This window comes from Podarcis liolepis (genome assembly GCF_965112155.1).
Source record: "Podarcis liolepis genome assembly, chromosome: 8".
Taxonomy (NCBI): Eukaryota; Metazoa; Chordata; class Lepidosauria; order Squamata; family Lacertidae; genus Podarcis; species Podarcis liolepis.
Window position 1 is genome coordinate 88,809,550 of NC_139560.1, and position 25,475 is coordinate 88,835,024.

The following is a 25,475-nucleotide window of genomic DNA, read 5'->3' on the forward strand; positions in this document are numbered from 1 at the left end:
CTACTCAGGGCCATTTTCACTGTGCTCTTGGGGCACAATGTGTCCAAATTAACCACCTACAACTTTTTTAAGAAAGGGGGAGAAGGAGGCATACGGTCATGCACTATAGCCGTGAAGGTGTTTTACTCCCTGCATTAATGAGGTTAATGGTGAGTGAAGTTGAAATACTAGCATATATGGGGTATTTATTGAGGGCGGCTTCACCCTCTGCCAGGCAAATATTTTTGTTGTGTGGTTACCAGAGCTTCCCATGGATACTTGCCTAGGAGAGAGACGAGCGAAATTAATGGGTATTACTGGAGATTAGGCAAGCACAAGACTGAGTTATAAATCTATGGGTAATATGCCCACATGTCTTTTAAATGTGTGCCCAGGTAAGAACAAATGCAGCTATGTGCTACTTCACCAAGGACTGAAGTTCAAAGAGGCTGGAATTATAATGGTAAAAAACAGAAATATTGAAACTACAATTCATAGTATTTTTGGCCTGACAGTTATTTATCTGCTGTAATGCCAGGTTCCCTGCAAGACTGCTTGCATAGCACAACACATTATATATTTCACTAACCTTTCTCTACAGCCATCCATATAGATTCTTCAGCTATTGATATCATACACACTCTGGCTTTTATCAACTTTTATTTTAAAGCATGTACCACTATCCTTTCAGTTCTGCCTCAGTTTGATTACAGAATTTGTCTGACAGAAGACCACAGTAAACGTTACCAGTTTGACAGCATTATTCCAAAAATCCTGCCAAGCATTGCTAAAGGGTACGGCTGGAAATAAATGCCAAATTTGTTTGAGCACATTTTGACACAGCTTGAAGAATTTTCTCATAATTGCTTCTCAACTGGTAAAAAGAACTTGCTCAGGCCACCCTATTTTGCAAAGTCTCACCAGTCTCAAGTGCATAACTCCTTTTGGGGGTCTGGCTAGATGTGACAGTCACCACTAGCTAATTGGGTTGCATCCACTGGTGACCGTCTGCTGACAGAAGACACTTTGATCCAGCAGAGGCTTTAGCAGAACCAGGAAGGAGGAGATTTTCTCCAGTTTGTCCTCACTGCAGCCCCCATCTATTCCTGAATGGGGGACCCTTCAGAACAGCACATAAGATTCAGAGGGAAGGGGGACCTGCAGAGGAGAGAACGAATTGACAAAACTCACCTCAGTCTCCTTTCCACTGAGTAAAACCTCCACTGGGTTGAAGAATCTTCTGTCCCCATGAGAGGCACCACAGGGGAGGCAGCAGAATGGCTTTAAATGGAGGATGAGGCTGTTACTGCTGTTAACCACTACTGCTAAATGAAACCTCGGCTTGGCCATAACCCTTGTGCTCTGCTTGTAAGTTTCCAGAGCTGTCTTGTCTTGCAGTTGTTGGAGAAATGACTGGAGTTGATCTAGCAAGGCAGTTCTCATGTTCACGTGTGTTCCTTCCAGGGCCGTCTTAAGCATATCCGGCGCCATGGTGCAAAGCTCCCTCCGGCGCCCGCTCCCCCCCTCCCCATTTAGGGAGAATGGCGCTGCCGGTGGGGCTGGAGGTGGCAGGCAGCGGCTGGAGGGTGGCACCAGGGCGCCAAGTTCTGGAGGGCGCCAGGGAAGAGGCTGGACACGGTGCCTCCCGGCTCAACTGGCCGCTTGGTGCTTCGGTGGTCACGGCAGAAGGAGGCGCTGGGAGCGGCACTGCTTTGGCGGCGAGCTGATGCTGGGAGGCGCCGCGTCCAGCCTCCGCCTCTTCCCTGGCGCCCTCCAGAACTTGGCGCCCTGGTGCCCCGCGCCACTAGCCTCTATGGGTAAAACGCCCCTGGTTCCTTCAGTAAGCAATAAACTCCATTCCCTGACTATGATTCAGTAGCTACAACAACTAACACATCTTGGAACGATGCACAGTGATGCTATTCCATTGTCGCATGGGTACGGTCAATCTGTGTCTGTCAGAGGCTCTCTGCCAAGGACTTTCTGCCCCTGATGCTTCTCCTCCTTTTGCTGTCATTGCCCATGTGCTCACCGAACCCAGGCCTGGGGGGGGGGGAGCAAGTGAGTAGCAATGGCAGCGAAGGAGAAGCTGCTTCCCCACTGCCTCTCTCTCCCTGATCAGCTAGCAAACTCCTGGGGTGGAGGATGGCGGTTTTTGCCAGAGCCCCCCCTCACCAGCCCCGCAAACCTGAAGCCTGCACTGATTACTGTCATTTTGTTCTGTCAAATTATATTCTTGGTTGCATTGCACCTTTGAAAAACATGGTGTTTGAATACATGGCATAAAATGTGAAGGCAAACAGATAACAATAGTAAAAACGCAACTAAATGGAATTATGAAATTATGTAGCTGTTTTCTGAGGCGGTGTAATCAAACCACCTTTGGAAATATTATATTTTGCCAGTGTCTAATTACCAGAGCCATCTGCCTAAGGCATGCTCTCCCATCTGCCTGGAATTTTGTTTTGTTCTTTTCTGTTTGTTTTCTGTTTTTAGTTTATAGAAGTTCATAGAATCACAGAATTGTGGAGTTGGAAGGGGCTCAAAAGAGATGTCTTTCTGTTGGTATGAAGTGGTTGCGATGGTAGGTGTTGTTGCTGGATCTGCCTGGTGTGTGTCATAATGGGTGTAACAGCGCAATACTTCATCCACACACAAACTCCTCCTTGTTCTCCCTCCAAAGCCCCTATGGGCAGGGCTGTCTTTACCCAGGGTGCAAGGGGTGCGGGGCACCCGGGCGCTGAATTCTGGGGGACGCCCGCCGCTGAAGCCGCCTAAGCTCTTAACTATCTACCTGTTATGAAGTAATAAATAATTTTGATTAAGCTAGAAAAACAAAATACATATATACCTAGGTATTGCTGAAATGCATACCTACTGTTTCACCAAAATACTTTTGTCTTTCTGCGGTCATTTACCAAAGACACGCCGTGCCAGCGGCAGCGCTTGTCATTCACAACAGTGGGGCTTGTCAGACTCAACGGCGCTATGCACGCGAAATTAACTCTTAAATTAAAATATTGTGTTACGTATTGTATTGAGCTGCTATGCGGCAGCGGGGTCAGCAACACCTTTGACATGACTGATGTTTCTCCTAAGTAGGTGCCTAAACAGTACTTATAAGTTTAAGTGTGGTGGTGTTGTATACTTCAGTATAAGTGTATTGTAAAAATTAAATAAAAATAAATAAATAGCCCCCACTTGCTGGACTCCACCCACTGAACTGCCTTCAGTTATATTCTTCCATTCATCCAGTTACCTTTTTCTTTCCTTTCATTTCTCCTCTGTCTAAACTGAGATTGTAAGCTCCTTGGGGCAGAGATCTGCTTCTGTCTCCCCCCCCCCCTCCTTTTCTTTATGTTACTCTGTAAAATGTGTATTTTTCTGGTGGTAAAAAAACCAAAAAACAAAGAAACAAACCAGGCTTGCTGTTAACTGAATGTGGTGCTTAGAGCAGGCAGGGGTTTGGGAAAAAGCAGGAGACAGAAGGCAAGAGTTTATACTAGAGCTGGACCAAACTTTTCATGTTGAAATCTGGCATTTCAAGGCAATATGAGTATTCACTGAATTGGGAAGCAGGTTAAGCAGGAAAAAGCCAATCTCTCTGATTTCTAGTCCTAACCACGTGGAACAGTGAAGATCAGAAGTCCTGAAACAGAACAGGGCACGGTTGTCAACTTTTCAACCAGCCCTGGTTCCTGTGTCTTTTAAAAGTGTTTGATCTTCAGCAATTAGCAGGTGAACATTTTCATAGCATGGAGATACATGCTATCACCTGCTAATTGCTGCAGATCAAAGCAAAGACAAAGGCCAGTTGAAGACTGTAACAAACCTCTGGGGTCTGCCTCCCACACACATGTTTTTCGCTGCCTGAGTGCAAGAAGCTGTGGCAACCAATCGGAAGCCGCGCCTTGATTGTCAAACGTTTCAGAAGTCGAAAGGTCTTCCAGAAAAGATTACATTCGACAACCAAGATTTGACTGTACAGTGGTACCTCGGGTTAAGAACTTAATTCGTTCCGGTAGTCCATTCTTAACCTGAAACTGTTCTTAACCTGAAGCACCACTTTAGCTAATGGGGCCTCCTCCTGCTGCTGCTGCTGCTACGCCGCCGGAGCATGATTTCTGTTCTCATCCTGAAGCAAAGTTCTTAACCTGAAGCACTATTTCTGGGTTAGCGGAGTCTGGAACTTGAAGCGTCTGGAACCTGAAGCGTCTGTAACATGAGGTACCACTGTATAAATAATCCAGTAATCATAATCAAGAAAATAAAAGAACCAGAATTAAATAATTGTTTAAATCTGGTTATTTGTATGCTTGCCCTGAATTAAGAATTTGTTGCCTTTTTTTTTTTTTTTTGATCAAGTTGTAACCAGTTTTAGGGATGCGGGTGGCACTGTGGGTTAAACCACAGAGCCTAGGACTTGCCGATCAGAAGGTCGGTGGTTTGAATCCCCGCGACGGGGTGAGCTCCCGTTGCTCGGTCCCTGCTCCTGCCAACCTAGCAGTTCGAAAGCATGTCAAAGTGCAAGCAGATAAATAGGTACCGCTCCGGTGGGAAGGTAAACAGGTTTTCCATGTGCTGCTCTGGTTTGCCAGAAGCGGCTTAGTCATGCTGGCCACATGACCCGGAAGCTGTATGCCAGCTCCCTCTGCCTATGGAGCGAGATGAGCGCTGCAACCCCAGAGTCGGTCACAACTGGACCTAATGGTCAGGGGTCCCTTTACCTTATAACCAGTAAAAAGACCCTGTACACATTTATATCAATTCTAGTACCTTACAATTTTAGCTACCCAACAAGTCATTAACATACAGAAACATGCATGAAAAGCAAGAAAGATCACCCATCTCGTCTGCATATTAGCAACTTGTCACTGTTGAGCAACAAAGCTCACATCACTGCGTTTTTATGTGAACAGTCACTTTTAGCATTCATCCTGAGTGAAGGATGGAATGATTTATGTACAAATGTAACATATTATAAACAATTTCATACAAAAAAAGTCACAAATTGAAACCAAAGTATTTTACAGAATTTACTACAAAACACCATAAAAACTTCCTCCTCTTAAGCCCTCTCTCCCCATATCCTACGAGCCAATTGGATGTCTTTGGGCATGATGGTGACTCTCTTGGCATGGATGGCACACAGGTTCGTGTCTTCAAAGAGACCCACCAGATATGCTTCACTAGCCTCTTGCAGAGCACCAATGGCTGCACTCTGGAACCTCAAGTCTGTCTTGAAGTCTTGAGCCATCTCCCTTACCAGCCTCTGGAACGGAAGCTTGTGCATCAAAAGTTCTGTGGACTTTTGGTAACGACGAATCTCTTGCAGCGCCACAGTACCAGGCCTGTAGCGATGAGGTTTTTTGACTCCACCAGTAGAGGAAGCGCTTTTCCGAGCAGCTTTGGTAGCCAGCTGTTTACGTGGAGCTTTGCCACCAGTGGACGTATGGGCAGACTGCTTGGCATAGCTGTCAACTCACAGATTTGAAAATAAGGGACCAGCAGCCTCGAAAATAAGGGATCGGCAGCCAAAATAAGGGATCAACAATTACTTTGCTAAAATACATATTTTGTTGCATGCAAATGGCTTTAGATACCTATTAGGTCCATAAATTACCATATAGCATATATTCAACACACAAAAAGCAACAATTTGTTGTTGACAAAGCACAGCTGGACATAGAAAGGGCCCCATTACCTTCAGTAGCTTATTTAAGGGACATCATCAATAAGGGACAGCAGCGGGACATGGCACTGGGATAAGGGACTGTCCCGCCAAATAAGGGACGCTTGAGAGCTATGCTGCTTGGTACGCTTGGCCATTTCCCTTTACTTTTTTACACTTTCAGGATCGGAGCCTTTAAAAACAATTCCGCTCCTATCAGCCGCAAGGTACACGGCCTACTCCTTCCCCGATGAACCCACAGCCGTGAATTTGTTGACTTTTATCCGAAAGTCTGCTTCCAGACTTTTATATGTTTCCAGAATTTGCTGTTCCCCTCCCTGATTCAAGGAGACTTTTTAAAAATGATGCGCTGACATTTCAGGGCGAGCGCTCTCCAAACCCCAGGAAGCACTTTCCCCGACTTACAATGAAGTACATCAATGAGTTTCTTTCAGATGCAGTACATCAATGAGTTTCTTTATCAATCAGGACCAATTCCTTCTGAAATGTGGAATATTATGGGGCAGTTTCTCCAACACATGGGACAATCACACCTTGATTACTTTGCATGTGAGTCAATGTTTGGAAAACCACATTATCTTTGAGCTATTATGCCTGCTGTTAAATACTCCCCCCCCCCCCGCCGCCTATTATTTCACAGCAAACTAAGTACAGGTTCCAAGAAAAGCTGCTTGCATGATGCTACCTGCCAAGTGTTGATTCTTGGCTTTGGGAATTTATTTAAACACGAATCAAGAAGTCACAGCTCTAGTTTCTGTGCCAATTGTAGGGTTGCTGAAGTCAGGTAGAGGCAATTGTACTAGCCAAGTCAAGTGAAAACTTGCAAAGGTTCTACAGATTTCCAGCCCATGCCTGGAAAGGAAAAGCATCTTGTGGGTCTCCCTCCCTCTTCCAGTCTGTCTCAGCTGACGGCTGTGTCTCCATGGAAACTGGTCCCTCAGCAGACAAAGAATTGATGACTTCAACTCTTCCTTCAACCCTCCCCTTTGGAGCAGTACAGTGGTATATCAGTCCCACATAGGGATTTAGTATAATTTGGATTATTAGTATAATAATCTTTAGTATAATTTGGAAGTTCTAATCATATAGAATGATACATTAATAATGCATTATTGATAAATAATTAATAATATACTAATTTTATGTACTTTTAATATCTGACTGAATAGTGTAAGGTTTCTTAGAGAGGAAAATGAAACCCTGACAATAAATATATAAATATAAATATAATATTTATATCCTCCGGGCAACACATACTATCTTCTCCCTATCTTATCCTCGCAACCCAGTGAAGTGGGGTGAGTGTTGCTGGCCGCTCCAAAGGTACTCAGTGAGAGAATTGAACACTGTTCTCCTCAGTCCTCGTTTGGTGCTCTAACTATGACACCACACTGGTTAGGTTCACATGAACACTGACTTGGTTGTAAGGAACGCAGGGAATGAATGTTCAAAGGTTGTCCATAGAACAGGGAGGTAAATGCCCTACTCTGTGACTTCAGCAGCAGTACTGCAGAAATCAATATACTGCACAGGCAAAGATACTGCACAGGCATCAGCTGATCAGAGGCTCCTGCAAATTCTGCTTTCAACAGGGAGCCTTACCTTATATGATGTCAGATGTAGAGCAGGGGGACGTGGTTTGGGGGAAATGACCCGTTGGAGGTTTCCCAGCAATGCCCTATATAGCCTGGGACCTAAATTGCCGTCATCTCCTTGGCTTTCAAGGTACTGCTTTTTTCCACCTGGGTCTTTAAAATGTCTTTGATTTTAATGTGCATCTTTATCCATCCTGCATCCTCATGTTTTGTTTTAATCCCTTATGGTGTTTATTTTATATTTATAGTATTTCATGGTTTTTAGTATGCTGTCCTGGACTGTCTTGAAATCATTTGGTGAATGGCAGCATACAGATTTTTTAAATAAACACATAAACATTTTGGCCATTCTAAATAATAAAAAAACATGTTTATTTCTTAATGTGCTTGTTCAGCACACTAAGGGTTTTGATGCTGAAACAAGACCCTGAACCGCACACCCACCCCAGCCACACCTCATACATGAACAAGGGAAACAGGTGGACAAATGTGGCTACGTGTGGCCCTGAATTAATTTCTCCATAGTTATATTTTGGTCTTTTGTCATCCTGTGCGTGAATGAATTTACTTGCTTCACTCCTTGCCTCTTGCGTGCAGAAGAAGCACACCATGATTGTTAAGGAGAGTTGTTCCGCCAGGCCTTTGGCCAGGGCACAGCCTGACTCCCTCCCTCGGCAATCTTCGCGGAGCTCTGGCCTAATGGTTGCCAGTGGCCTGAATTAATTAATTTTACAATGAATGATTTTAGAGTGTTGTTTATGTTATACTTTTATACTGTTTTATTGTTGTTAGCCGCCCTGAGCCCGGCTTCGGCTGGGGAGGGCGGGATATAAATAAAATTTATTATTATTATTATTATTATTATTATTATTATTATTAAGCCAAAAGCAAACTGTGAGTTACCATCATTTGGAGCAAAACAACCCACGACTTCTGGTTCAAAAGCCGTGCTGAGCCAGGGCTTGTGGTTTGCTTGCTCCCAGTGCTAGCGTGGAGAAGCGAAACAGGCATGATTCACTCGTGCCCAGCAAGCCATGATTTATGGTTTACCGTGATGCCCAAATACAGCCATTATATTTTATCTCCCATGCAATTTTAAATCATTGTTGTTTATTTCAGTGGAAACACACTGATCTCTAAGCTTGCTCCTGGGCATTTTGCTTGTTGTTTTCTGCATCTAATCTTTATTTCTTTCTGTGTGCTAGGGAGTGGAGTGGTCTTGTGATGAAGCTACTACAAAGGCTTGTTACAGTAAAGGCAAATCAAAGGTGAGTAGCTCCTTCTTAAATAATTAATTTCCTAGATCCGAGTGAGAAAGTTCATCTGTCCACTTGTGCCTATGCATGTTTACTTGAAAATGTTCACAGGGTTGCAGACTCATTCAAGCAAGGTTCTAATCAAGTTAGCATCTGTACGTAGTGAAGGAACAAGACCACACTGCATCTTTCCTGCCTAAAGACCTGTTGGGATCTGCTTAGTGGATTGCACATTTGTGCAGTGTCCTATGTGAGTTAACTCCAGTTTGGACCCACACACACAGACCTCATGCAGATATTGCATCCAGTGCATGGACACTTGGCAGGCTTAGGAACTGGAGGGTTCGCCTTTGTGCATGCATGCTTAAAGTCCCACTCAAGAGTCTTTGTACTGTGGTTGCTCTCATGCCACAGCAGAACAGTTGGAGCTATATGATTATGGGAATCTGCTAATGTTTACCATGCTGGGTGCATGTTTTTGAGTTACAGTGAACTCCTTAGGCTTTGTTCTTTGGTCCTGGGACGAAGTCGGTAACCAGACTGAATTTCACTCAGCCTTGTCTGCAGACTTTCTGGGGTGCTGGAAGCACCTGAACGGTACAGCAAATAGACCTTTGTTGTTGTTTCCAAATTCAGTCCTTTGAGGGGGGTAGAGTGATAAAAGCAGGAAGCATATCTTTGCAGTTATAACAACCAATCATAATGCATTCTTACATCCGGAAAAAGTCAGGCTGGAGGTTTAAAAATCTGCAGATGCAATTTTAAAACACTAGGACTATGAAAATAGAAACAAGCCTTACCAAATTTGTTTCCTGCTTGCATGATGTCAGGGGTTTAGGAGCAGAGGCACGGGCAAGGGAGGAAACAGAGAGCGAAGGGGAGGAGGCAGAAGAAAAGATGAGTGATGACGACGACCCGAGATCTCCTAGTCTTTCCAGTGAATCAGAGGATTCACAGAAAGGAGCACCAGTGGCCAGGGCAAGGGGGGAGTCTAGGGGGGCACCCCAGGAAGATAGAGCCAGAGGGGACTCAGGGGGGAGCAGCTGGAAATCGGGACCAGCGTCACCGCCAGGAAGCAGGGAAGAGGAAAGGAGCCAGGGGGGAAGCGCTGGCAGCTCACCACAGGAGGGAGGGCATGAGTCAGGAGTGGCCACACCTCCATCGGGGAGCGAAGAAACGGTTAAGAGGAAAGTGGAAGGTTGGGCGCGCGCGCCAAGTTCAAATGCAGAGGAAGGCGGCGCAGTAAGCAGCCCCGAAAGGGAACCAGGTCCTAAAGCCCGGCGCAAGGAGGCAGGAGGGTCCGGGTCAGCGTCAGAAGAATCCCGGAAGGAAGAAGCCCCGGGGGGTAGAGGGACCCAGAGGAGGACAGTCAGGCGGAAAAGGTGGAGCAAGGCTAGGATATTAAGTTGGTGCACACGGGGCGGAGACTCAGACGGAGCTTCGCCGATCTAGCTACTAGACGTAGAGTTGCGCGCAGCAGCGTGAGAATGGAAACTGTAATTCAATAAAGACTTTTACTTAATGATCGCTGGCTAGCGTGATCCTCTGTGAGCTAGGATCTTCAAGCAGCTCTGACACATGACAACATATAGTACAGACACCAGAGATTATTTGGGGTTTACAAATCTTATAAAATCCATAATTCCCATTGAGATAGTACTTCAAGGTAGAAATCTGTTCTGCATACCCCAAAGCTATGGGCTGGATGCATTCTGTGACTGCAGTCGGTCTGTTTCATGCCACATATAATGGTAGCTGCATATACGGTGGTGCCTCGCAAGACGAAATTAATTCGTTCCGCGAGTTTTTTCGTCTAGCGAATTTTTCGTCTTGCGAAGCACGAAATCCCATAGGAATGCATTGAAATTCAATTAATGCGTTCCTATGGTCAAAAAAAGTCCAAACAAAGCCAAATTTGGTACAACAAGAGTTTATTAAGTGCTCTTTAAATTCACACATACTGTAAAGAGCATTTCAAAAATTGAAGGAACAATAAATTAAGTTTCTAAATATGACAGAAAAACATTTAAAAATCAACAAAGTGTACATCAGAACTGGCAGCCTCTCCATGCCTGACCACGCTGTGGATTCCAGATCTTGCCTTGAACCGGTCAAACCAGCCTCTGCTTGCCTTGAAGACTTCTGGCTCGCCTGAGATTCCTGGCTGTTCCCGGACGAGGTCTGCGTGCAAGGCCTTGGCCTTCTCACAAATGACGGCCTCAGTCACTGTCTCCCCTGCACGCTGCTTCTCTTCTAACCAGATGAGCAGCAATTTCTCGACCTCCTCCAGAACAGCTGGGCGGTTCTTCACGATCCTGGTGACTCTCTTGGCTGCATCAGTCGCAAGGATCTTCTCCCTCATCTTCAGGATGGTCCCGATGGTCGATGGATTCCTCCCGTACTCCCTGGCGAGGTCTGTCACACGCATTCCACCGCCATGCTTCCGGATGATCTCCTTCTTCATTTCCAGCGTCACCTTCTCCTTCTTCCTCTCGCCGGCCTCTGCAGCAGCAGTCTTCTTGGGTCCCATGGCAGCACAGCTCCTACCTTCGCAAACTCAAAAAAAAAAAAAAAAAAAAAAAAAAAAGAATCAGTGCTTCACATCCAAAAAATTCAAAAGCACCCAGCCACCCACCACACAGAAATTCAAACCCAGAACCAAGTCCTTGAATTCCAAACACCCAACCCAAAATCCAAAAACCCCCAAAAAAGTTTTAAAAGCTTAACTTACCAAATGGCTGCAAAAGAAGTTTTGGAAAAGCTTCAAAAATCACCAAAGTCTTCAAAAACCTCAAAAAAGACTACCACAAGTCGCAACTGCACCTCTTCAAGCAATGCACCCTGGACATTAACGGTTTTAAGAAAAAGGAAACAAACTTGCAAGACATTTTCGTCTTGCAAAGCAAGCCTATAGGGAAATTCGTCTTGCGAAGCAGCTCAAAAACCGCAAAACCCTTTCGTCTAGCGAGTTTTTCGTCTTGCGAGGCATTCGTCTTGCGGGGCACCACTGTATAGACCACAAAGGGTTGCCTTGGCATTGCCCACAATGCACACAGCTCTTGTATGGACAAGCTGATCTCCACAAAAATGTCCAGCTGCACAATTATGAGCACAGTCACCAGTGGCGTAGTGTGGGTTGTCAGCACCCGGGCAAGGCAAGTAATTTGCGCCCCCTAACCCATGGATTTGCGCATGGGTGACTGTCATCAGATGGTGCGGCCGGCCCCCCCTGCACCCCCCACACTATGCCACTGACAGTCACAGCCAAGGCACCTTGAATCATACTTTTGAAAGAGGCAGAAAAACTTGGAGATTGATTGATTCCTCTGACCAACTCTATGAATGTTTGACGGTTTCTACATCGCCAGGTGTGGATGGTGCAGTGCCTGCTCCAAGGAGTGTCTGTTCCTCAGAAATTACCCCCACATATCAATAACTGAGTTTGCCACAATACTCCCTTTCTCCCTCCCTCTTTCATGGGGAAGGGTGGGCTTCATACAGCGTCCTTTATGAACCTGAGATAGTATGGCCCCAAAGAGTTATACCAAATCCAAAATGCCCGGAAGAGTTACAGGGTGCAAAATGTGAGCGCATGTAAAGAAAGGAATCGTAGAATTAGAGAAGACCATTGTGACATTTTAGTATTTAGAAAATTCAGTGTGCAATACAGCAAAGAATGGGGTACTGCATTGTTTGTTGGAGGTTGGAGGAAAAAAGAGCCTGAATTACTTGCATTAATTTTTTTAGTGGCCCTTGCCACAGTTGAGTCAACTGCTACAACAAAGCATAGAGAAGGTGATGCAGCAGAGCTTCTCAAAAGGATCAACGGGTTTCTTGTAATTAGGAACTGATTGTAAATATAATCTGCACACACCTTCAGGTACAGTTTATCTGTTTTTTTCATACATAGTTTCATACCACAGGATACTGAAGAGCAGGTCAGGTTTTGCTTAGCATACGGTGCTTATGGGACATTGATGATCCTGTTTTCTCTTTCTTTTTTGATGTTAGGAAGAGTGCCAGAATTATATCCGTGTCCTTCTCATTGGTGGGGACAGACTCTTTGCATGTGGAACTAATGCGTTTACGCCCATTTGCACGAATCGGACGGTAAGAATATGGACAAATCCACAGTACAGAATTAAACTGGATCAGAACTCATTCCTTCTTCTCAGGGAGCCCTGGATACTGGGATTGTGTGGGGCGGAAGGGGGCTAGGGCTGCCTGGGAGAACGCCCTTTCTGGGGAGATCCACCTGAGGCCCTTTTTGCAGTTCTTTACATGCTCGGCTCTGGTCCTGTTGGCAAGATAAGAGAAGATTTTCAGCGTGTGTACCAAACTACAGTTTCCAAGATAGGAGGAGTGCATGGTGGCAATATAAAAGTTAATTTGAAATATTATTATTATTAAAAATAATAATACCCCGCCCTCCCCGGCCAAGACCGGGCTCATGGTGACTAACACCAAATATATTAATACATTAAAAACACAAAATCAAATGATTAGTTAAAATACAATTCGAAATCACATTTAAAATCAAAATAAAATTAAAAGTTCACCAGGCCCGGCCACCTGTGCTGGTCCCATATGGCCGATAGAAAGAGCCAAGGAGGCCACTTACATACAGGGTCCCATAGAAAGAAGGGGGTCAGACTGGGCCCAGAACAAAGGCTCGGCGGAACAGCTCCGTCTTGCAGGCCCTGCGGAAAGATGTCGCTTGTGACAGAGCATTCCACCAGTCTGGGGCCACAGCTGAAAAGGCTCTGGCCCTGGTCTAACCTCCTTGAGACCCGGGACCTCCAAGATGTTATTCTTTGTGGACCGTATAGGGTCCTCTGTGGGACATACCAGGAGAGGCGGTCCTGTAAGTATGAGGGTCCTAGGCCGCATAGGGCTTTAAAGGTTAAAACCAGCACTTTAAACCCGACCCCGTACTCTACCAGGAGCCAGTGCAGCTGGTAAAACACTGAATGAATGTGATCCCGCGGCGAGAGCCCCATAAGGAGCCTCGCTGCAGCGTTCTGCACCCGCTGGAGTTTCTGGGTCAGCTTCAAGGGCAGCCCCACGTAGAGTGAGTTACAATAATCAAGCCTGGAGGTGACCGTCACATGGATCCCTGTGGCCAGGTCGGGGTGGGAAAGGTAAGGGACCAGCTGCTTAGCACGCCGGAGGTGGAAAAATGCCGCTTTGCTGTAGCTGCAACCTGTGCATCCATAAAAAGGGAGGCGTTGCTTCTATAGAAATAGAATAAAATATAATAAATAGAGACAAATAAAGTAGGTAAGCAGTCATGATTATTGCTGCCAGCTGGAGGAAAGATGCAGAGGTAACTGGAAATATCTGGAGGTTGCTTAGCTGATGCTGTTCATGGCAATTCATAGGTTGAAATTAGATGAAATCTGTGGGAGAGCTTGCTTTAATATTGGGGCTAACCTCAATACTATGCATGCAATTTCATTTTTATTACTATCAACCCCTTCCCTGGCTGTGCAGTTGGTTACAGCCCCACTTGAGCCTCGGCCTGCAAGCCAGCACTGAGTTTCATGAGTCGTGGGGAGGAGTCTTTATGTAAGTTATGTAAAGGGAAAGGGACTGAAATTTTGTTCTGTTGGGATGGTGAGAAGGACCCTGAGTTTGACTGCTGTCAGAATTAGTTAATTTAAATTAAGCAAATTTAGATTATTTTAAAATAATAATCGAGAAATAAGGCCAATTTAAATTAAGATTTCCCCTTTTTGAAGTTCCTGTATTTATAGTTGCTTTCTATCACAATTAAGTCATTTTGGCTTGCAACCAAATGGAGTCTTTATGCTATCTAGAAGCACAATATAAACCTTTTGGTCATGATGTGCGTATGCCTTGCAGAATTATACCTGCTCAGAGACAAGGAGCAGAATTGTGTGTGGTTCTTTCTATATACCTGTGAGGATATTAAGTAAGAGCAGTTAGTTGATCCAACAACCATGTTGTAAGTATCCAGAATGTCTGTACAGGACTGGCAGTTAACAAGGCAAATGTTTTTAGGTATCAGGTTGAAAAGTGCATAAATAGTCATATTTTGTCTGAATATGTTGCAGAAGTCAGAAAATTGACAGGCATGAAGCAAGAGTGGAAAAATAAGTACTCTAAGGATGGCCCAGTATAGCATCTCCTCTCATACCTTCAGTACCTGTGATGATTTGCTAGTCCCTGGATCCACTAGAAATCCCATATTAAATGCAACATGTAACTTTTTTGGAGCTTTAAAAAAAGTCCTTTGGGGGCTTCCTACACTACTGTGCCTCTCGCTTTGAGCAATGTCTAGAACTTGGGAAGAAAAATAGCATAGCAGAACATAGATTCTGAATGCATGTTTGATGGCAGAGCCCTCCTACACCAAGAGATTTATCACTCTGCCCCTGGTTTTATTTTCTGCTAGAAATTATTTATTTTTGTGCTCATTTATGTATTCATTTATAAGCTGCTTGTATCCTGAAGGCTTGAGACTGGTAAAAGACTGGCAAAAGAATTCTAGCAAAAGAGAACCATATCCCATCATATCTCTGCTGGGTTAACTCTGGAAACAGGCTAGTCCCACAATGCTGCTGAGATTAGTGTACTCCAGTTAATGGGGCAGGTTCCTTTTAGAACACCTTTCTTTGCATTCTTACTGTTTGAATTTGATGCACAGATGGTATCATTAACAGGGAGACCATGCAATGCAATTAGAGTTAATGCTAGTGATTTTCTATTAGATTTCTTTCGATTGCAAAGTGTGCAAGTGGGAGTGCCGCCTTCTGTTTTCAGATACTCACCACAGAGCTAGAAAGTGGTTGTTGCTCTGTGTGAGAGGACTGAGAGATGCACGCTCTGTTGTGGCACGTAATGTTGTAGATTGATTTATGGTTTCCTGCTCAGTAATATGGTTTTAATTCCCTCTGCTGCAGCTAAATAACCTGGAAGAGACGCAGGATCAGATCAGCGGCATGGCTCGCTGTCCATACAGCCCCCAGCACAACTCCACCGCTCTGCTTGCAAGCACTGGTGAGCTATATGCAGCAACAGTCATGGACTTCCCAGGAAGGGATCCTGCAATTTATCGCAGCTTGGGGGTGTTTCCTCCTCTCCGGACTGCACAGTACAACTCTAAGTGGCTTAATGGTGAGTGCAGAGACAACTGGTTGTTTACGTGAGTAAATGTTGTTCTGAAGGAGCACAAGTCCTTTCTTGGTGCTTTTGAAAAGGTTGTTGCCCGTTTCTCCGGACTCTGGGAAAGTCTTCAACCACTGATGGTTTAAAGTTGGCAGTTCAGCATGGAAGGAGAGGGTGAGTGGGGAGGAAAAGGAGAGGAAAACATAGAGAGGAGGTGAGAGAGTGTAAGAAGAGGCAGGGACACGTCCACAGCTCAGTCGCAGAGGGCTTGTTTTGTGAGCAGAAGGTCATGGGTTCAGTCTCCTGCACCATCAGCTATAAAGATCCTTGGCACATGGACTCCTTCTCAGTCTTTGGACTGCATCATTAAATTCATTACTATTATTTTAATGCACATGGCAATTTACAGAGCTGAGTGAGCAAAAGCAAAAAAGACAGGCTTTGATCCCCAAGGAACTGGAAATGGAGGAATACAACATGGTGAGAGAGACAAAGATGGCAAGGGACGAACGTGTACAAGTGTGTCAGCTGTGCTTCAGCTTGATTACGATTGGGGATGAGGACTAAGAGGTTCAGCGGAAGACCTTTCCAAAGGAAGGAGCTGAAGAGTGAATGGATGGAACCAGTTAAAAGAGCAGGTGTCTGTAAGGCAGCTGAGCGTGGAGGAGTAAGCACCACCCTGCTGGAATATTCTCAAGTCATGCCCTAGGCTTCTTTAGGAGGAAGCGCACGATATAACAACAACAACAACAAAACAACAACAACAATAGCAATAACAATAATTTATTTATACCCCGCCCATCTGGCTGGGCTTCCCCAACCACTCTGGGCGGCTTCCAACAAAATAGTAAAATACAATAATGCATTGAACATTAAAAGCTTCCCTAAACAGGGATAAAATAATAAATAAAGCATCAACAATTTAAATGTACAGATAGGTACTGTCACAATCACAAGTAGATGTGGCTTTTAAACACCAACAGCAGTCCAGTGTAACATTTGTTTCTCCTTTTGAAAATAGTTGTTTTCTGATGTTTTGTCTATCGATGCATTTCAGAACCAAATTTTGTGTCTTCTTATGACATTGGGAACTTCGTCTATTTCTTCTTCCGAGAGAACGCGGTGGAGTATGACTGTGGCAAAATAGTCTTTTCCCGAGCTGCTCGAGTTTGCAAGAATGACATTGGAGGCAGGTTCCTGCTGGAGGACACCTGGACCACCTTCATGAAAGCTCGCCTGAACTGCTCCCGCCCTGGAGAAATCCCATTTTACTACAATGAATTACAGAGTACGTTCTTCCTGCCAGAACTGGACTTAATCTACGGGATCTTTACCACTAATATGTATGTAGTTTATGAAATATTTTTATTTCTAGAACATTCAGAATGAATTAGAGAAAAGAGTTGTGCTGCCTGCTCTTCCTGGGAAATAGAATTGATACTGGGGGAAAACTGAGACAAGGGCTCTTGGAGGAACGGAATAGGAAGTGTTGACGGAAATACATCCGTCCATTGCTTATAGAAGTGCAGATACCTGAAGGCAGGCAAACCGCTCAAACCAGAAAACTTTTGTTGATGGAGTTTTTAGTTTAACAACTAAATGGAAACTTCCTTCCTTGAAAGGAGTTTTAAGCAGAGATTGGATGGCCACCTGTCATGTATGATCTAGTTGAGATTCCCTCATTGCAGGGTTGGACTAGATGACCGCAGGGGTCCCTTCCAACTCTGCAATTCTATGAGTCAGTGATTATATGTCTAAGGGAGCAGTTATTTATTAATTGAAGTATTTGTCTCCTGTGCTTTCTGCTTCATCAAGAATCTTCAGTGCTACTAACAAGTCCATTAAAAACAATCATGAGATCCTTTTTAAAAAACAAAAGAAGCATAAAAACAAGCAGGCAAGGAAACACCTATAGTCACCACAGCGCAGCATCAATATCATGTAGTGTGCGAGAGCAGTTGATAATAGGCCAAAGGCCCTAAAGAGCAATACTGTTCAGATGTCATCAAGGAGGACCCATGAGGGCCTCTCAAGGCAGGGTGCAAAGTTCCAGAGCCTGCAAAGGAGAAGACCTCGTCCTCTGTTCCCACCAGCTGAGCTTCACCTGCTGAGAATGCAGCACAGGACCTTTTCTGTCATAACAGGACCGTCCTCCAAGATCTGAGTGTCCAGGCAAGGTCATGCAGGAGAAGGCAGTCCTTTAGTCAGTCAGTCAGTTTTATTGCACATAGCCAAAGGCTGCCGCAATGTACACAGAATTATTTGACAATTAAAAGAAAATATACTGAATTGGTAAAAAAAAGACTTAAAACATTTATATTATTAAAACATTACATACTCTAAACAAAGCTATAAAAGTACCCCAATGTACAAATAAAAACATTAAACAATAAAATTCATAAGCTAAAATCATCACATGGTCACTAATGTTAAAAATAATATCAATTAATACAGTGTGCAATTTATACTCAGAGTTTGGTGACAAAGATAGAGCATAGCCTGAGGTAGATAGATGGGATCAAATAAATTCATCTCCTTTGCAATTAATGGCTACCTTGGCTATATAATTTGCTCTAATTTTCCTAGCAGCAGTTGCAAAGAGTGCTACCCGCCAGGTCACATACTTATCTGTGCCTGCAAGGAGATATAACATCATATCAAGGGGGTTCTGGTCAGGGGACCCTGTCATTATAGGTACCAAAAATCTTTTCCTTGCATCATTATATAACGGATAGTGCAAGATATAATGCATAAGGTCCTCTACTTCAGAACATCCCCTAATGCAAACACGTTCGTGGATGTGAGGGCGATCTGGCTGCGGCAGTCCTTTAAATAAGTTTGGTCCTAAGTTGGGGGTTGGGGGGAGGGGCTTTAAAGGCAATGAACAACATGTTGAATTGAATTGGAAGCCAATGCAATTTATATAAATCACCTTCTTTCTTGTAGTTGTGGTAGCCCCAGTGTTGGTAGTGGAATACTTTTTTTAGGGAGTAGGATTGCTCTAACAGTTTCACTTAAACAGAAAGTTTTGTGTAAAAGTCTACCAACTCCTGTCTACATCTTTTCTTAGAAAGAAATATAATGCTGGTGTTTTACCCCATGAATTATTTAGTTGAAGTACTTCCGTATCTGCTTCCACTCAGCACTGAAGATCTTTTATCTTGCTTCAGCTAAACTTTTTATCAATATTCTTAAAACTTCCAATTCAATCTGCTGTTCTGCTGAGCTAGTTTTCCTTGTGCTTTTCTGACAGCACCAGCTTGTAATTTTCTCCTGTATCTGAGCCACTCAACTGAAAGTGCTCCTGCTTAGGAGCTCTGCATTGTGCCATTTCTTTCCCTGGAGGGTAGAACCTTTGGGTAATTAGCCGACCCAGGGCAATGATGATCTTAAACAAATGCTTAATGTGTTTTAAGATACACACAGGCTAGTCAGTCAAGAAGCATAGAGATGCTGCTCTGCAGTGACGCTGGAACTAAATGGAAGATAATAATAATAATAATAGTAATAATAATAATAATAATACCACCTTTATTGTCATTGTACAACCTGTGTAAAATGAAATTAAACAAGCCTCCCCCCAAAAAAACCACTCAATCTCTTATTGAACAACACACCACCTAGACAGTTTTTTATTAGCTTCAGAGTGGCAGATTTCATTATTTCAATTTATGTTAGTGGGTGATAGTTGTTTAAAAAAAATCCTGGATAAGTAGAGAGAGCTTTCAGCCCTCCTTAGATCCAGAATTTTGACGTGTTTGGACAAACAAATGAAGTAAGATGTTGCACCTGCAAGCATGCCTTTTCCCCCTGCCAACCCCTAAATTGACAATGAGCAAGCCACATCATTCTTGCCTCTTTCTTTCACAGATGAATTACATGTGGCTATTAGCACAGGGGTGGCCTGTGGCCCTTCAGATATTGTTGGACTCCAACTCACATCAGCACCTGCCAACCAGCTGTTCATCAGGAGCTGTAGTCCAGCAGCACAAGGAGGACGTGGGTTTCCCACCTCTTTGTTAACATGCTAGCAGTGCCCTTTTATGGCTATGAAGGGAAAGAGTTGCATTTCAGTCTGCTTGAAGTACTTCATCTTTTGTTTGTGTGTGGTGTTGCTTGTGTGTGTGTCTTCTTCTTTTTTAAGGAACAGCATAGCAGTTTCGGCCGTTTGTGTATTCAACATGACTGCAATAACTCAGGTCTTCAGTGGGCCCTTTAAGTTCCAAGAGAACTCCCGCTCTGCTTGGCTGCCTTACCCCAACCCTAACCCCAACTTTCAGGTACTTGGAGGGAAATGGGTGGGGGCAGGGGGGAGGTACTGAATCATATCAATTGTCTTTAAACTGCTGTTGCATTTTAAAAAGTAGCTGAGATGATGGGCGGATTGTTGTGTCTCAGCCCAGCATACTTCCAGTTTCCTTGTCATGATGGGATGATTAGGAACAAGCTCTATCTAAAGTGCTATAGGAATGCCCCTGTGAGGCTTCAAAGTGTGCCCAACTTCACTTTGAGCCAATGGGCAGAAATCTTCCTAAGCAGCCACTTGGTAATGGGTGACATTAATCTAGACCAGGGGATAAAGCAGACCCTCATGGGCAATGTGGCTGTGGACTGAATAAAACATGAGCAGATCGAGCCATCATTCCCACTAATGTGACTTGAGAGTGTGTGATAAATGGATGAATATTCTGCGAGGCTCTAAGCAAATGGCCTTCCAAGCAGCATCCTCTGAGGTCTTGTAATTACCTTCCATGCCTCTACATTGGTAGGGGTTGAATGAATGATATGTTATCACCTGATACAAACAAGCTCCAGAATGTCCCATCCTCAGAGATCACTGAGGGAATTCTGCACTAAGAAGGAAGCACGCCCAAAGCAGCGCATCGCACATGGCAGGTGACCACCCCGAGGGTTGGTGATTTTGCCATGTTTCAACTTGGGCATTATGGAGCATGTGATCAGGGGAGCACGATTAGAGCAGCAAAAACTACTGGTTTGCATCACTTCAGTTTATTCATTAGTTATATTAATTGCCATTAATACCCTGCAAGTACATCTTTTCATTAAATTGGAAATGTGCATCCTGTTTTAACTCTGAACTATAGTGTACTCCAGAGATAAAAAATAAGGGGGAATAAATTAATAAAAAAGATATTTAAAATGGGATTAGTTGTTTTGCAAGAGTGGAGATAGCCCTATACTCATTATGACTACAGGGAAATATTTCTGTCCAACTGCAATTGTGATCTCTGGCCTTACCATGCATTGATGTACACCTCTAATGATAACATGCTGCTAAAAAACAGCTTCATTTGGGTATTTTGAGTGACATGTGTCACACATTGACATCTGTGTGGGTGCATACAAATGGCCCTAAAAAGAGGAGCCACTGTTCTCCATCAGTGTACTTGCCATATTCTTGTTTCTCATATCTATCCTGAGTTGAGGTCAGGAACCAAATCCATTAATTTTCAATAGAATCTGTTTGAAAAGTTGCAGTGTTGTGTAGTTCTCTTTAGAGCTAAGCTTTGAAGCCAATGAAACAATATATGTATATTTAAGAGCCTCAAAACAGTCCTCAGGAAGAAAACATGTTTAAATAAAAAAATCAATCCAAAGTAACAGAAAATCAGAGAAACAATTATAGTTAATGGGTTGGGAAGGGTTGAACATGCTCACAACTGAAGAAAAAAGCTCTGTCTCACCAAAAGCACTATTTTTGACCCCAAAGGTTTAAATGGGTCAAGTTGTGGCATAGCTCTATCAGCAGTGCTTTTTTCTAGAAAAACTTCACTCACCATGAAGTTGCTACACGAAGTGCCACACTTTTTAACAACTAAAAAGAGGTGCCAGGACTGTGTACACTTGAGTACCTCCTGAAAAAAGCACTGCCTCGCACAGGGTCAGCAGACTTTTTCAGCAGGGGGCCGGTCCACTGTCCCTCAGACCTTGTGGGGGGTTGTACTATATTGTGGAAAAAAATATGAACGAATTCCAATGCCTCTCAAATAACCCAGAGATGCATTTTAAATAAAAGTACACATTGTACTCATGTAAAAACACGCTGATTCCTGGACCGTCTGTGGGCCAGATTGAGAAGGCAATTGGGCCGGATCTGGCCCACGGGCCTTAGGTTGCCTACCGGTCACCCTTTCAGGATCTGCTTCTTATATACACTGGGCGTCTGGTTGGGAAGTCTTGGATTGGTAAAACGGTGGCCAACGTTGGTAAGACCTGGGGTTAGAATTGCCATCAAAAGTCTTGAGGTAATCTTGGAAATTCCTGTTTTGGAGAAGCCTCTAAGGAAGGTTAAGAGCAACAGAATGAGGCTTGATGAGACCAGTAGTCCAACTCTTTCTCTGCAAGTGTCTCCCAGCCCCCACTCAGGAATGCAAGAAAAACTTTGAAAGGACATGGTACTCTTTGAAGGTCCTTAGAAAAATGCCATTGAATCTGAGTAGGCAGTGTGCAAACGCAGAATGCCCATTTTTATTATGGAGGCTTTAGCAAGTTCTCCCCAACTTCATCTCTGTGGAGACAAAATTATTCTGTCCAAACACAAGTGAAGTCACAAGTGGATACAGAACTGGATAATTTCTCCCCTTCAGATGTCTAACAAGACACCCAGTCCTCATTTAAAGAACAAAATGATTGAGCATTAAAAGCCAAAGAGAGCTTAAAGACTTTATTTTATGAAACAGTTGTCTTGTTTCAAACTGTGGGTTGGCTGCTGCCTTATGACATCATGAACCCCTCCCCTCCTCAGACCAACGCAACTTGATTTTGTTCTTTAAAGTAGGTTGTTGGTTGTTTTTTAAAAAAGAAAAGATTGCTTAAATGTAACCACATGCAGCATTTTATTCTTAAAAAATAACTTGAAACTAACTCACCAGTAACAGTTTTGAAAAATAAAAAAGGAAGATGGCCTATCTGAGCCATCAGAGTCATCAGTGACTAATTGGCTGTTAAGTACAAGTGCCAGAGGCAACATGAAGGCAGGGAAACCTTGAGGTTGCTCAACAGGAGGGGGGGGGGAAACAATTATTTCTTCTTGTTATCCTCCTCTGCATGCCTCTTGTGTGGAAAGGAAGGAGGCAACTTTGTACAGGCAGGAGAAAGGTGGTGTGGAAACATGTAGACAAATCTACCCTCAACCTGAGCATGATTTTAGACCCTTTGGAATTTGAGGATATGTGGGTCATCCTCTTCCTAATCAGCCTGAGAGAACACAGCAAGACGGTCTGCCTCCGGCCAGCGCTCTTTGGTCTGGCAAGATGGAGCTTGGCAAGGAATTTCCTGTTCCACCCTGGCCTTTGTCTCAGGCGAGGCCCCATGGCAGAGAAGAGGCCCTTGAAGAGTTGCTGCTGCTGCAGCTGCAGGAGGAGGCGGCATCTGTCAAAACCCTGCATTCTCTTCCCATATATTTGGGATACGTGTATATGGCCACAAAAAACCCCACCTCCTGCCTTTTTTCTTTCATTGCCCTTAATTGTATTATTTGCTATATTTATTTTGTCATATATTTGCAGAGGAAGTATGAATGACTTGCCAATGTGGAAAAACATTTTTCTTTGAAGTACATTGTGTAGCTCAATGACCAATCATTACTGCACAAATTTATGTAAGAACTAGCTTGGGGATTCTCTTATCTAGGGATATGAAGGGTTTGTCTTTAGCGAATAAAAGATTCGCTAAATCTTTTATTATGACAATAGTAGAAAACCTATGCCTTTTCAGTGTGGCACCATGGACCAGGGCGCATATCTGAATCTGACAGAGAGGAATCTCCAAGATGCCCAGAAATTTATTTTGATGCACGAAGTGATCCAGCCCATCTCACCCTTTCCTTACTTCATGGAAGACAACAGCCGTTTTTCCCACGTGGTGGTGGATGTGGTCCAAGGCAAGGACATGCTTTTTCACATCATCTATTTGGCCACAGGTAAATGCTTTGTTAACAGCACTGGGAAATCCCCTGCTTCAGATATTTTTTTTTGGGGGGGGGGAGGTGGTGGAGGTGTTTGATGGGAGGGACTGCTCATTAACCAGTCTGACTCTGCTTGTTAATCTTCTTGGCCCCAGTGTACCTTTTCTGATCTGTTGTGGAATACATGTTAATGGAGCTTCTATTACCATGGTTTTAAATAACCCCAAGCTTTTTGGAGAAACTTCACTCCCTTGTTTTTGCCTTTCAATGTCCTTTTTACCAAGTTCCTCTTTTCAAATCACTTGTGACCATGTTTGACCTTCCCAGCAAATACCCACTTTCATACATGTTGCATTTGATAGCGCATAGTCACTGTTCCCTGTTGGTACAACAACACTTAAATCTCACACCAGGTTCCGGACACCACTTAAGTCCAGGATTGTGTGCTCCACCCTGACACACGTGCACCCACCTTCACCAAAAGTTCTGGGTACAATCATTTAGGGTATCTTACAAATAAAAAAATCTCTGTGTTGTGACTAGAACACATATGTACCCAGCCTATATTGGAGTAATTGACGTCTTCCATTACTGCAGTCTCCTTGATTTCATTATCCATTTCAAAATCCCCATAGGAATTTCATGGCATTGCTTGTGACAGGTAAATGTGGATCACATACTATTTCAAATTTTACATGTTTATCTGTGTGCTGCAGCTTTTATATTTTTACAATTTTGAAGTGCTTCATTCAAAGCAACCACGTGGTACCTTATCTTATCTTACTTATTTATTTCCCATTTAAATTCTTCTTCATAGGATATACAACCTCCCTCCTTCAACATAGCTTATGAAATGATAAAAACACAACAATTTAAAACCAGCTGTTCAAAATGCACACTAAATGACTCATAAAATAACATTCATAAAGATGATGAGTCCATAACTGTAGATGCACCACACTTTGTGTGCATACATAAAACAGGGCTTTAAAAAATACAATGTCATATATAATTTACAGCTTAGTAGTTTTAAACCAGATTTTACCCTGCAGAGTTCTTCACTTTCAGACAGTGTAATGTTGCAGATATTTACCCTCCTACCTGGCAGCACTAATGGAGTCAGGACTTATAGTGGAGAGCCTTGAATCTGCATATTGCATGTGTAGTGGTTTGGAGTTACTCGTGCGTAAACTGCCTCCGTTTGGGAGCTTAACAAGTTGATTTGGCAGTCAAAGGGCCTGTGGGGTGGTAGCCTATCTGCCTCCTTCTCACTGAAGACCTCCCTCAGATCAGCATATTGTGGCGGCACCTCCCCTTTCCGTTCCACTGCCATTCCTGCCACTCGGGCGACACTCATCCTTGGCGTTTCCCCTCCTAGGCAGTGCTCCAGGCAGTAGGCTGACCCAAAGCTGACTGTCCTCTGATGCCACGCCACCACGGGATCATGTTGTGCTAGCCAGCTCATCCCTAATATTATTGGGGGCCCCGCTAGTGAGGCAACGTGAAAGGCGATCGTCTCTGAGTGCCTAGCCACCCTCATTCTCATTGGTGGGGTCTGGTGTGTCACTTCCCCTCCAATCAGCTCCCTCCCATCAATGGTGGTTACTTGCAAGGGGAAATCCAAAGGTAGCAAGTGAAGCTGGTGCTCTAATGCAAAGTCCTTGCTGAAGAAATTGCATGAGCTCCCCGAGTCCAGCATCCCCTGAACCTTGACTGGGTGCCCATTTGGGAGTTCTATCACCACCTCAATGGCTATCGCTGCCGTTGGGGAATCTGGTTTGGGCACTTTTACTGGTTGCTGGCCTGGCTGCTGTGCCCGCTGAGTGGCAGCCAAGCGTTCCCGTTTCCCTGCTCCTGTGTCTGTTGCACCTCCTCCTCACCCCCCACGGCTCCCA

General features: G+C 44.0%; 3 protein-coding genes across 4 annotated transcripts in view; 1 reads left to right on the top strand and 2 right to left on the bottom strand.

Annotated features, from left to right (window-relative positions):
- SEMA5A (semaphorin 5A) overlaps nucleotides 1-25,475 on the top strand; it is a 133,968-nt gene that overhangs the window by 62,349 nt on the left and 46,144 nt on the right. For both annotated transcript variants that reach the window (XM_083519101.1, XM_083519102.1), the window contains exons 5-10: nucleotides 8,472-8,534; nucleotides 12,534-12,632; nucleotides 15,449-15,662; nucleotides 16,711-16,996; nucleotides 19,798-19,933; nucleotides 23,391-23,595. In XM_083519101.1, the coding sequence (XP_083375227.1) occupies nucleotides 8,472-8,534; nucleotides 12,534-12,632; nucleotides 15,449-15,662; nucleotides 16,711-16,996; nucleotides 19,798-19,933; nucleotides 23,391-23,595 (1,003 nt within the window). The remainder of the gene's footprint in view (nucleotides 1-8,471; nucleotides 8,535-12,533; nucleotides 12,633-15,448; nucleotides 15,663-16,710; nucleotides 16,997-19,797; nucleotides 19,934-23,390; nucleotides 23,596-25,475) is intronic.
- On the bottom strand, nucleotides 5,003-6,595 carry LOC310713829 (histone H3.3A-like; the record flags this gene model as incomplete). Its single annotated transcript, XM_083518394.1, has 2 exons — nucleotides 5,003-5,453; nucleotides 6,507-6,595. The coding sequence occupies 2 exons, from the start codon at nucleotides 6,593-6,595 to the stop codon at nucleotides 5,048-5,050; spliced, it is 495 nt and encodes a 164-aa protein (XP_083374520.1). The 3' UTR covers nucleotides 5,003-5,047.
- LOC310713830 (putative CENPB DNA-binding domain-containing protein 1) lies at nucleotides 10,549-11,310 on the bottom strand (the record flags this gene model as incomplete). Its single annotated transcript, XM_083518395.1, has 2 exons — nucleotides 11,254-11,310; nucleotides 10,549-11,078 (listed from the first exon to the last, which is right to left on the bottom strand). The coding sequence occupies exon 2, from the start codon at nucleotides 11,050-11,052 to the stop codon at nucleotides 10,549-10,551; it is 504 nt and encodes a 167-aa protein (XP_083374521.1). The 5' UTR covers nucleotides 11,053-11,078; nucleotides 11,254-11,310.